At 38.8% G+C, this 13895-nt stretch overlaps 1 protein-coding gene across 1 annotated transcript in view; it reads left to right on the top strand.

The window, feature by feature from the left end:
* Positions 1–13895, top strand: part of Pros1 (protein S) — a 63048-nt gene that overhangs the window by 13518 nt on the left and 35635 nt on the right. The window contains exons 2-3 of the mRNA XM_027412435.2: positions 4813–4970; positions 8210–8234. Coding sequence (XP_027268236.1) covers positions 4813–4970; positions 8210–8234 — 183 coding nt within the window. The remainder of the gene's footprint in view (positions 1–4812; positions 4971–8209; positions 8235–13895) is intronic.

The raw sequence follows: 13895 nt of genomic DNA, 5'->3' as shown, positions 1-13895 counted from the left end.
TTGGCACTGCTAAGGGCATGCTCCATCCCTGAGCAGCACCCCAGGCCCCTGCGAGCCTCCTCTAAGCACACACTTCATACACAAAATCACTTGATTTCAGTGATCTGTGGGAGGCTGCAAGGAGTGGAACATTACAAAATGAGGCCAGCTCTTCAGTGTTGACTCTCGTGTCCCCAAACAGTCAGCCCGTTATTTGTCCAGACAGAAGCGCAGACACAGGCCAGTGAACTAATAGTACTGATGCCATCTTAATAAAATAGGTCAAAGAGAACAAAGACAAAATATTTTTCTTGTGTGCACTCCTTGATACATGACGTCAAAATCAGGTCCTGTTTTGGTGTTCCCAGTGGGCAGGAGATTAGAGTGGCCTGGAAGCTGACTGTGCAGCTATCTTACTGTAGCCATCCAAGGGGCTCCTGTCGTGACTTCGTGGAGTTAAAGCATAGCAGTTGGGAGAACAGCAAGGCCTAGAGAAAGTTTCTGTCATACCTTACCAAATTCAGAACTTCAAATCTCTTCAAATAAAGTATCTTCATTAGTCTCTCGACTAAAGAAATGCACAATATAATAGTGTTGTTGTTCTCTCTCCCTCTCTCTCTCTCTCTCTCTCTCTCTCTCTCCCTCCCTCCCTCCCTCCCTCCCTCCCTCTCTCCCTCCCTCCTCCCTCCCCCTTCTCTCTCTCTCTCTCTCTCTCTCTCTCTCTCTCTCTCTCGTTTTCTTTTCTGAGTAACAAGTTTGCCACCTGGGAGTGAACAATTAGCTTTTACTGCTTCATCTCTCCCTGGTTCAATCAAAGGCTCCAATCTTGAGAAGACAACCACAGTGATTTATTCCATTTCCCTGTAGAATAGAGGCTGTAAATTAAAGTAATAGTTAAATCCTGGAGCCAGGAGAAGCCCACTTCACTTCTGTTGTGGACAAACACTCCAGATGTTGCGTCTATGCTCAGTCAGTCACTGATTGTTCCAGAGTGAAGGTCAGTGGTCACATTTTTAACTAACACCCATGGCTCCTCTATTTCAAAATAGAAAAAAAAAAATCTAGTTTCACCCCTCTATTCAAATGATTTGGTGTCACATTTGCATACACCACATAGAATCATCTCCTCTTTGCATTTTTTCCCTCACATCCCAGATTCAAATCCTAACCCAAACCTATCTTGTGATATTTAATCCTTTAAAAATGTTTATTATCAGCTTTTGTATGGTTTCATTTTTTTGAAGCCCTAATATATGGCTTACATTTCCAGAATAGGTTTTAAACCATTGGCACAGTTATATGAGAAGAAATGCCTCCTCGGCAGCATAATATAAAATATCAAACAAAATGTTTGAAAGAGGAAGCAAGTACAACACCCCTCATTCAAAAAAAAATACTGTTTTTGGCAAGGTTAAAGTATAAGATGCATATTAAGCACAGTGTTTCTTTGGGAAAGCTGGGCAAGCTTTCCTGAAATTTGGTAATAATTTAAAGGGATGAAAAGCCTACTTAAGAATGTTTATCTTTGGATTTTTCTTAATTCTTGCAAAAGCCACATTTTCAAAACATTCTCCACACTGCCAAACAGAACTCTCATGAAATATTTATGCAAAGAAATAAAAATATTTATAGTTTAAATCTAATTATTGTTAATGAACTTTTTTCATGTCCACTCATCATTATTGACTCAAAATTGTTGTGTGCTAATGCGATTTTGGTTGTCATAAGCTTTAAGGAAAACACACTGGTTCAACTATTTAAGCCATGTGAAGTACAATGTCCAAGTGTCAAGTGGCTGTTCTGTTTGTATAGTGAAAAGGCATTTTCATTTTGCATGCAACACTGAATCACAAACACAGATATGAACACTGCCAAGATTCTCCTCTCACTCACATTCTTCCATGAGCAGTTTTTCATTCTTAGGATGCCCAATAAAAAGTACCCAGAGAAAGGGACAGAAGGCAAACCTAATAGAGAAGCAAGCTTTTGGAAGAAGGAATGGACAGCCATCTTTGCTAGACAAAGCACCAAACTGGAAGAGCTTTATATGAGTCCTTCTAGAAGTTGGATACTCCTCCACCTGAAATCTACTCCTGACTGTTGAGGAGGGTTTGGATGGAAAGACCTGGAGGTTGCTGGGAAAAAGTTCAGTCATGCTCTCCTTTAAATATTAATATGAAACTCTTCATTGCTGAACTTAGCATTTCTAAATTAATTTATTCTTCCACAGTTTCATCTGTGTATATACGTGTACACACACACACACACACACACACACACACACACACACATATATGTATAAATATATATATCACATTTTGGTTACACTCATCCCCCACCCTCTCTTAACTGGCTCTTACTTCCACAAACACCATCTCTCCTTTCTCCCAGCAAGTCACCATCCCACTTTCATGACTTTTTTTGCTTCTCTTCATCACTCACTGGGTTTAACTAGGACTGCCCAGGTGAACATGTATAAGGAGCTATGTACTGAAGCATCACCAGTCGCTTCAGCATTGAAAACAATGACTTCTTATCCCTTGTGGCTACCAAAAGTTCCCCTGATCATGATGGTCCAATGAGCCCCACCTGCATCTATCACTGAATATTTAAGGGCTCAGTCTTGTATAAATCTGTTGCAAAATATTCCTTATTTCTGGCAGACTTAAACTGTGTCTATCCTAACTCCTCCTCCTAAACTCCTAAGCACAAACTGACAGAGAATTCCACCAAAGTTTATTTGGAGAACAAATGAGTTTTATTAGCCTCACTGAGAGATCACAGTACCTATAGTGCTGTGAATGTTACCCCCAAAAGACTCAGAAAGTGTTTACCAGCTTTCCCACAGCTTTGTATATGGAACCCCACCCCTTCTCCCAGTTTTTGTGTCCTATATATTGTAGCTTTTTTCTAAGACCAAGTGAAATTTGGGCAGAAATACATATAAGAGGTGATATGGAAATTCCCCAAGCCCCTCTACAGTCAACTAGCCAGCTGTGATATATTTTGCAAGTGAGCACAGCTCAAGTTGTCAGTTGTTCCCTTGGATTGTCACATAGAGCAAGATCCTCCATTGGCAACTCCTTTTGCTGTAAATCCATGAGTGGCTTGGTTATGTCATGCTCCTAAGACAACATTTACCTCAAGGTTACATTCTTACATTCTTTCTGCCCCTATCTTCTGTGATGATCCCTGAGCCCAAGGTCAGTATTCTTTTAAGAAATATGATTATGTGTATATGTGTTTATGGTGTGTGTGTGTGTGTGTGTGTGTGTGTGTGTGTGTGTGTGTGTGTGTGTGTGTGTGTGCATGCCATAGCACACATGTGAAGTCCAGAGTACAGCATTCTCTTTTTCTACCTTTCTGTAGATTCTTGTGGTCAGAGTCAGGTCAAATCAAATCAGACAGATGCATGTATAAAATGCTCTTACCCACTGAACCATCTTGCTGCTTGGTCCACAAGCTTAGTGGAAGAATGCTGGGAAGTGAATAGTATGTTTTTAAATGTAGTTAACCTTGACTTTTTGTTGTTGTTGCTGTTATTGAGGCCACATTTTCATTGTTCTGAGAAAATATTACTATTTTCCTCAGACAGAATTATATATTTATTTGAAGTTCATGAATTCCATATTATTTTCCTGTATTTATTACAAATAGCATGCTTAAACACTTCCAAGTAGTGAAACAGCTGCTCATGTAGGACACGGATTATTGACAGTGCTGCCATTTATCAGCCAGTAATCCACTTGGCAGGTAGCACGCTCATCGTTATCCTTTATGCACACAAAGCCTTGTTTGAATTTTATCTTTTAATGAGTGTCAATGAAATGGAAAGAGATAAGAGTTAAAAATACAACCCAAACTATTGTATTTACATTTCTCTTTTAGAAGAAACCTAAAGCAGCATTACTTCTTGCCCATATTTAATAAATAACATCATTTACCCTTGTTCCCTGCCTCCAGACTCTCCCATATACTCCTCTTTCAATTTTATTGGCCCCTTTAAATGACATATCATTACATGTATATCCCTACACATAAGTATAACCAGTTCAGTTTGTATAATGTTACTTGCATGTGTGTTTTCAATGCTGATCATTTGGTAGTGGATAACCAATGGTGTGCCCTATGAAGGGGCAGAGTATTTGTATCATGCTTAGCATTCCTTTGTTGACTGTAGGATTTTGTTTAAGGTTGAGGTCTCTTGGTCTTTCCCCTGTCTGCTTCTGCATGTCCATGGCCATCCTTGTTCAGCTCATGTTTATGTAGTCATGCTGATGAGGCTTTATGGATGTAGCTTCTGACATTGCTAAGCAACACAGTCTCAGCAAACTCCCCAGTCCTCTGGTTCTTACAATCTTTCCACACTGTTTCACCATGTTGTCTGAGCCTTAGGTGCTGAAGTTGTTTTGTGTCTGTATCCATTGGGACTAGGCTCCACATGTCTGCATTTTGATTACTTGTGGTTTTCTGTAACGGTCTCTATGTGTTGCAACGAGAAGGAGTAGTTGCTTTGACGATGTGTAAAGACTATCTTGTGGGTATAAGGACAAATATTTGCATGAAGCTATGGATTATGCTGGTCTCAAGCATGAACTGGATAAATTGTACAGCTCACACAAAACAGCTATAGCTAGCTGCACAGTCAGGCATGCACTGATCTGCTTGGGGAGTTGTTAACCAAAGGGCTTACATAGCTATGTATTTTCTAAGCTCTAGTTTTACTATCACAAAGAAAATTAATTCACCCTTAATTGTTTAATAAGATGATATATCTTAGGGAAAAAATGAAGGTCTTTTTTTGACTTATATAAAAGCTTATGTTTTCTACAGTTTTGTCAAAAGAACATGCCTCGCAAGTCCTGGTGAGGAAGCGCCGCGCAAATACCTTGCTTGAAGAAACTAAAAAGGGCAATCTTGAAAGAGAATGCATCGAAGAGCTCTGCAATAAAGAGGAAGCCAGGGAGGTCTTTGAAAACAATCCCGAAACGGTAAGAGTTCGTGGAAATGACCAAGTCCACACTCGGATATATATTGGCAGTCAGAACACTGCCAGCTTGAGCTACCTTGCTTCTGTTTGAAAGCTAATGACTTAGGAGTTCATTTCTCATGTGTTACCACTGACATTTCAGGCAGGCTGCCAATGACAGGCACTCCAGCCAAACTCCATTTCCCTTAAGTCTCATTACTCGCAACTAGTATCGACTTTATAATGTGTGACTATTTTATTATCCTAACCAAATCTGGTAGCCTTGAGGGTGCAAGAGAAGATGCGACTGAAGGGTAAGTGACCATATATGTACTTGCATTGTCACTGTGCTTTTGTTTTGGTTGATTGTGTTTGAGACAGTCTCTTACTCTGTAGCTCCAACTACAAGGAGCTCCCTATCCATCTGCTTTGGCTTCAGCCTCCCAAGTACTGTGATTATAGACTGGTGTGTCTTGCCATTTATCTTTAAGAGGCTCTAGATAGAAATGGGGCCACCTAACTGAGATTAGTCATTACAGCATTATGTATGCTGACTGTATACTATTCTGTAACCTTCATGAAGTTTCCCGAGGCCACTGATAATCAGCAGTAATCATTAGTGTCTAAAAATTTCCAAGTTACCCACCCGCCAAACATAACATAAAGACAGCAACATGGGACTCTTTGTCCATTCTGTGTTTCAGGAGAGGGCAATTTATAGTATGCTTGTAACTAACAGGAGTAGCATTAATATCTCCAAGGAGCACTTTGAGCATGACCTTGAGAGTCTACATGGAACACTGTTCAGGGTCTCCTCAGATGTTCTACCTGAGCTGAATTATACAATCTGGAGGAAAAGAAAGAGATGACATACACAAGGCTCCTCCTTTGCCTCTGCCACAGCTCCCAGAACCATGACAACAGCTGAGTGATAAAGAGCAAGGACTCTTTGTCCATACTTAGAAAATTTGTCCCCAACTGTAGCTACTTGTGGTCTGTGGTTGTTATTGTAGCTCTTTTTTAATCCCTATGTGTTCTGATAGGTTCAAAGAAGAAATTTTCCCCAAATATGCAACAATTAAATTTTAATCTACCTAGAATTGAGACAAAAATGTGACGAAATACCTTGATCAAAAAAACAACTCAGGAGGAAAGGGTTTTTTTTTTTTTTTTTGGTTTACTAACCTGAATTGAGGGAAGCAAAAGTAGGAGCTCAAACCAGGTGGGAACCTGGAGGCAGGAGCTGATGCAGAGGCATGGAGGAGTGCTGCTTACTGGTCTGCTCCTCATGGCTTGCTCAGCTTGTTTTCTTATAGAACCCAGGGCCACCGTCACAAAAGTACCATCACCTGCAATGGGTTGGGCCCTTCCCCAGGGATCTCTGATTAAGAAAATTCCCTACAGGTCTGTCTACAATTCTTTTTTGTTTGTTTGTTTGTTTGTTTGTTTGTTTGTTTTCGAGACAGGGTTTGTCTGTATAGCTTTGGAGCCTGTCCTGGAACTCACTCTGTAGACCAGGTTGGCCTCGAAGTCACAAAGATCCACCTGCCTTTGCCTCCCTAGTGCTGGGATTAAAGGCTTGTGTCACCACTGCCAGGCCTATTTTAAGGAAGCATTTTTCTCCTTGAGATTCCTTCCTCTCAAATGATTCTAGCTTGTATCAAGTTGACATAAAATTAGCCAGCACAGACAACAACAATAGAAAATTTTCTATCCTACACAATGTAATAAATTTATTGGGTAGGATTTAACATATGTATTCTATGTTTTACATTCTCATTCTAAAAAGGAATGTGTATGCACTCTTACAAACTTCCATAATACAAAAGAATACAGTATGTATTAGATATGTGCATATATTCCTTCCCTTTATGGAAAGTTTAAAAAGTAGAAAGAATGGTATAATAAACTGCAACACAACACGTCCCTCTAATAAGATCAAGGCTTTCATTTGATTTTGCCTATCCACCACATCTAATCAATGGTTTTGCTTTGAGCAATCAAGTCACATGATTATATTACCCATACTTGAGTTGTATATCTGCATTGTAGATATGTTCTCAAAGCTCAGCCTTTAAAGAGTAGTAGGGAGGGAAGATGGACCACAGGAAGAAGGGGGAGGAAGGTGAAGAAGGAAAACACATTCGTGTTTCTTTACCTTCACTAATAGTTTTGTTGACAGATTCCACCTACTCCCTGTCCATATCCCTCATACTCTTAGGCCAGTATTCCCAGTGTTATTGACCCTGATGTTTACCTGTTCGCTTGTCATCAGCATGTCACCAATCTTTAAATGCCATTGTTTGTCTCCTTATTGTCTTGTCTCTGCTTCTGCAGTAAACAACACTGTTGTCTGAATGAGTCAGTGTCAGGCCCCTTTCTTATAAGCCAGTAGAAACGTGCAAGTTTGTACATGATAAGAGGAAAGAGTGTAGATTTTGATGTAGAAAAAGCCAAGCTCCACTCTAAGCCAGAATTTTGAATACTTTTTATGCAGAAATTTTGTTTTTGTATGAAATATTCTTGTGTTATTTATTTACATTATGAGTGTACTGTCAGAAGCTCATAAAAATTACCCTGTTCATAAAATACATTCCTTCATCCATATGTCATCATTATTTTGCTATCCATCAATATATAAGGAAGGTGTTTCACATGCATTAGATGCAATAAGGTAAGTGGTCATTTTAGTTCTCTTTAAATGATTTCATTGTTGACTCCAGTGTAGATAGTCATCATGGCATAAGATGTATCAAATGAAGACTAGGTGTGGTGGTGCATACCTTCCGTCCCAGCACACAGAGGCAGAGGAACATGGATTGCTGTGAGTTTCAGGTGGACCTGGTCTACATAGTGAGTTCCAAGGTAGATAGAGGGTGTCTCGAGAGACCCTGTAAGAAAAGTGTATGTTTAATTGCCATGAAAAAATTAGAGGATTATAAAAGAGGGAATATATTGTTATAGTTATCAACTACAACCAGTTCAAATCAGAAGCTTTAAAATGTTATTTTATTGTTCAGTAGTGTTTTAAGCATATATATGTATACACACAAACATATATGTGTTTATATATATGTATATGTATACTGGTCAAGTATTGGCTATCTATTCTTGAAGTATTTATAGAAAAATTAGAAATGTGAAAACATACAACATGTAGGTCATTTCCATATTCATATAAAAGCAAATTAGAAAAATTAATCTTTAACTCTGTAGTGATATTTGAGTTTGCTAATATCTATTTTTTTATTTTCTTTCTAGGATTATTTTTATCCAAAATATTTGGGTAAGTTCTAAGTATCTGTAACATAAAATCTTAGAAATTGAAGGAAACTTAGATATGTTTAAACCTCACTTTCTGCCAAATACACATCCATTATTGTTTTAGCACCCTTGAGAAGATGTTAAGAACTATGATGTTCATGTATTTAAAGTCATGTACAATAATTTCGTATGGCTTTTTATTATGCTGCACATCAACTTTCAGTTTTCCATGTCTTTCTTCTAAAGCAACTTTAGGCTGATGCCAATTATATTCAGGTAGTCAGACATTATGCACAAATATGTACACATGGACTATCTTTCATGAAACAAAAGGTATCTAACCTCATCAAATAGTATGATGTACACAATAGTCACCTGGCCATTTGTAGAAGTCATTCACAGTCCTCTCTTTGTGACATCTTCTCATCACTCCTAAAAGTATCCCATTCATACTGTTTCAGATTCTAAACTGCCAATAATGTGGTATATGTACATTAGGAGGTGGTGTTATTTGTGTCTGCAGATACAAATTGAAACAGGGTTTTATAAATTCCTTTGCTTTTACATTTTCAAGGGTAGGGAATGGAGAAAAGCATTCATCCATGAAAGGATCTCTCTGTATATATAACGAGTCATCACTTTTTTTTTTAAAAAAAAAGCCAAGATTTACATTACTGAAGTTATTGAGAAAGGATAGGTCATCAGGACTGTTCCAGCCTCTCATATTTAGATGGGAATTTAAATATTCCATAATAAAAGAGATACTGCTTAGCTACCAAAATTGTAAAGTTACATTAACCTTGTTTCTTAGGGCCATGTAATGATATGGTATTTTTGAGCAACAGTATAAAAGATACCTTCTTTGATCACAATATATTTGAATAAAGATAATGTTCTAATATAGAACTATGTGTTTAAAAGAGGTTACTTAAACAACAACTTTTCTTCTTTTATCTATTCCATTGTTTTTTCTTTTCTGGATCCATCCAACTTTCTCTTCTCTTGCCCTGACTTCCTTGGTGCATGATAGAAGAGTAACATACAAAACAAAACTCAGAATCTGAGATGTGGGCTCCAGTTTCAGAGTAACCTTCAGCTGGCAATGTAACTTGGATTCTATGTTCTGGATTTTGCTTTTTTGTGATTGTTGTTGACTTTTTTTTTTAACTGTTTGAAAGGGTTTCTCTTTCTTCCCTTCTTTCTTCCTTTTTTTTTTTTTTTTGAGACAGGGTTTCTCTGTGGCTTAGGAGGCTGTCCTGGAACTTGCTCTGTAGACCAGGCTGGTCTCGAACTCTCAGAGATACGCCTGACTCTGCCTCCCCAGTGCTGGGATTAAAGGCTTGCACCACCACCGACTGACCAGTTTCTATATTTTATATGTAGAATATCACTATATTTTCTAACTTCAGACCTCTTGGACTGTAAAGGAGATAAGTAATAGATTTATTATTTATCTTTCTTCTAATGTAAGGTATAATTATCAGAAGCATCAAGAATGAAATGGAACAAAAATGTTTTTGATTGAAATTTTATATTTGGTATTGTATGTTTAAGTGGTGACTTCCAGTGTTGAAGGAGAAAAACAAAATTCATTAAATTACACATTTAGTCATTAGATATGCATAGGGGCAGTGACCTTAGAGAAAATGCACTGTATAATTCTGTTCACAATAAAGACAGTTTATTGTAGTTTAATCATCCACAACTTATACTGGGCTCTTCCTAAAAGGAGAGAAGGTTGTTCTGCAATTAGACCACAGATGCCAATACTTTTTGGACAGCATCTAGACTTAAAATTCTATGGCCATATAAAGCACTTTATACAGCTAACTGTGCTGTCTGCTGCTCTTACAACATTTAAGTTTGGAATACACATACCCTGAGTTCACTGGCTTTTATCTCATAGATGGAAATAATTGATGTAATCTGCTTCAAGAAATAAAAGCAGATAATGTTTTTAAAGAATTTATTAAAGTGTAGTTTTATGTGCACATGTGTTTATATGTAAACTTATAAAATCAAATTTATAAACTGCTGGAGACTGAACCCAGTCCTTCTCTTTTTCAAGAGGAAATGGGATAAATAAGTTTACCATCTATATAGACATTGGAAAATATTGCCTGGAAATATCACCTTGTTCATGGAGAAAAAGTTTTCTGGAGAATGGTATATGTTGACCAAAATATGTTAGAAGTCATTGTTTTAGGGTTGGAGATGTATCTCATGGGTAGAGTGCCTCCCGACACCCATAAGACCTTAAGTTAAATTCCTAAACACATATACACACATACACAATAAATAAATAGATAAAAATAAATACATAAATGGAAAGCACACTTTAGTCTGCAGGTCCTTTCAAGCTGATGAATTCATCTAAACTTCTTCATTTTTTTCACATCATCTCTAGAGAAACACTAGGGGTTTAGACACTAATGATAATAAAAATTTAAAACAACAAACAGTAGACTGAAGTCTGGTGTCCTCTGGTGAGAGACAAGGGCTGTGGTAACTAAGAGCTAAGGTGAGAAGACAAGCCATGAGGCTTGAAAAATGTCTTAGTGTTCAAATGCAGAAAACAAGAAATGAAATAGAGTAAGCCACAAATAATGAGAAATGAAAACACGAATAAAGGTAGGTGAAATGGCAAACAGCAAAAAGAATTGATAGAAGCAAACTTCATACTTTGAGAAGGTTGGCAAGAGTATCAGGAAACTAAAATATGGAGTGACTTCAAATGAGCCTTGCAATCTATCTTTGATAGATTGCATTTTCCAAAGATGACACAGAAGTATCTCCTGCTCCTCATGCTCTCTGATGTGTCATTTTTCCACTCCCTTATCAGAGGTAGATTCTATCTTCCCTACCCACACATTCTTAGGTGGATTCTGGAATTGCTTTCATCATAGTGTATGGTGGCAGTGATACAATGCCTCTTAAAGGGCCTCACAGAGCCTACTTTCTCCTTGGATGCTAGCTGCCATGGGATAAGGTCCATTTTAAGACCAGCATAGTGAAAGACAGTCAGTCACATGAAGAGATCATGACATGTGATATTCTATATGCCGGTAGAGGTGGGGTGCCAGAACATCATGAGCTATCATGTTTGAGTGAAAGCCCATCTTGCAAAGGCTTTTTACTTTAATCAGACAGTCTGGCTAACTCCACATGCTACAGAGACCATTGGTTAGATGAATCAATTGCTTTCCAGACATTTTACTAAAAAATCTAGTCCCAAATAGCTATTATTTAGACTAGTAATTTGAGAGATGTCTTGTTATTCTGCAAAAGGTAGCTAATTGTTGAGTTTTTTAGCAGAGAAGTAATATATGTCATTTCTTTTATGGCAATTAGGAAATATGTTTGGAGAACTAAACAGCTCTTAATAACATGACAGTCCTCTAGTACATCATGTGTTATTTCTTAGTTTGATAGCCATTTAAGCCTTTCTTTCAAAAACTTGTAGTCAGGAGCAAAAGGAATTGAGTCAACTGTTTTGTGATATTAAGGAATTATGCAAATATTATTATGCTAGTCTCTCTGCAACACTACAAGACCTTGAAGTTGCTTGCAGCAACCAGAAACACTGACTCCTATTTACTTAATTTTACATGCTGATTCCATCAGGCTCTGGTCTGCCAGTTAGAAGGTTTCTTTGCTACAAATTGAAAACACAGATTTATGTGACAGTAGATTTCCCTGCTAATCCCAGGCCTTTTTTGTTTGTTTGTTTTGTTTTAGATTCAGGGTCTTCACTATAGAAAGAAGCTTTCCTAAACTTATTTTCCATGACTCTGTTGTCTACTGTGAGCTGACTTTTAGATTTTTAACTTTTCAGGGAGATAAATGCACTGCAACAGAAAGCTAGCTGTGAAGCTTCTGATGAAAATGAGTCAGTGAGAAAAGTGCCAGGAACATCTTACAAAGAATGGAACAAATCCCAGACAGTTCTTTTCTTTTAAGGTTGATAGTGAAGCAAATGATTTGGTCTGCAAATGATCTGCAAGCCAGTACAGCAGATGAATGGGTTCTCTTGGTATCTTATCAGAAAAGGAAAGTTTAGGTTGAGGACGGGTGTGGGATGCACACCTGGAATCCCTTAGCATTCACAAGGCTGAGACAGGTGGATCACGAGTTGCAAGGCAAATTGCACTACATGGGAGACTAGAGGGAGGGCTGGAGAGAGGCTCAGTGATGAAGAGCATATACTGCTCTTGTGGAGGACTTGAGTTCAGTTCAGGTTCTAGGGGAATCTGATATCTATGATCCCACACAGACACCTGTACATCCCCACACACAGATACACAGACACCTGTACATCCCCACACACAGATACATACACATCATTTCACAATAAGTCTTTAAAAAATGAATAAAAAAGAAAAGTTATCTAAGGTACACCTTGTAACATCTCAGGGAAGAATTACTTTTCATCCAAAGTTTCAGTATTTAGATGGTCTGAAGACCTGCCCAGTGATAACAATGATGCTGCCAGGCACCAGAGTGTTCTTGACACAGTTACATCTATACACTCTCCCCCCCCTTTTAATTTTAGAAGAACTCTTATTTACATGTCAATCCCCCATTCCCTCACCCTCCCATCCTCCCATGCTCCCACCGACTTCCCCCAACACACCCCCCATTTACTCCCCAAGGATAGTGAGGCCCTCCATGGGGGACCATCAAGGACCTTCACATCATTTGGGGGAAGGCCTAGGGCCTCTTTCATGTATCTGGGCTGCAATAGTATCCCTCCATAGGGAATGGACTCCCAAAGTCCATTTGTGCACTAGGGATAAACACTGGTTTCACTGTCAGAGGCCCCATAGACTGTCTTGGCCTCCTAGCTGGCACCCCCATTCAGAGGGCTTGGCTCCATCCAATGCTGGTTCCCAGCTTTATGACTACGGTCTCTGTGCTCTCACTAGGTTAGGTCAACTGTTTCTGCGGGTTTTTCTAGCACATTGTGGTAGAAAACTTTGCTCATCCTTCTTCCCTCTCCACAACTGGATTCTAGGAGTATGGCTCAGTGTTTAGCTGTGGGTACCTGCTTCTGCTTCAAACAGCTACTGAATGAAGGCTCTAGGAATGGCCACCAAGGTAGTCATCAATCTCATGATAGGGGAAGGCCATCAAAGGCAGCCTCTCCACCACTGCCTAGATTCTTAGTTGGTGTCATCCCTTTGGATTCCCCAACATTTCCCCGGTGCCAGACCTCTTTCCAAACCTGTACTGTCTCCCTCTAACAAGGCATCTCCCTTCTTGACCTCCTCTATTTCTCCTCTGTCTCAGTCCTCCTGATCTCTCCTGTTCTCTCCCTTCTCCCCCCCCCCCCCCCGCCTCTTCTGACATCCCTCCTCTCTCCCCCCATGCTCCCAATTTGCTCATCTACACACTCTTGTTCAAAGTATAACACACGCTTTGGCTTTATAGCATAATACAAAAAACATGGTGTCTTCAGGAAAAAGAAAAGCTCACAACCAATAGAAGTTGAATGGTGACAAACTTATGTATCAGTCTGTAAATTTATTCTATCAAGACTGGCACAGCAGGAGTAAAATGAACACAGTGTATTCGGGGTTCCTTATTGCTTTGGAGTGAAGAACATGCAATAAGTTAAAATGAAACTGCTAAGAAATCCCAATGGCCTTCCAATAAAAGAAGTTCCATCGTGTGACACAAAGGA

Source organism: Cricetulus griseus, chromosome 4 (genome assembly GCF_003668045.3).
Source record: "Cricetulus griseus strain 17A/GY chromosome 4, alternate assembly CriGri-PICRH-1.0, whole genome shotgun sequence".
In the NCBI taxonomy this organism is placed as follows: domain Eukaryota; kingdom Metazoa; phylum Chordata; class Mammalia; order Rodentia; family Cricetidae; genus Cricetulus; species Cricetulus griseus.
The sequence above is the reverse complement of the archived record's forward strand: the minus strand, read 5'-3'. Positions and strand labels throughout refer to the sequence as shown.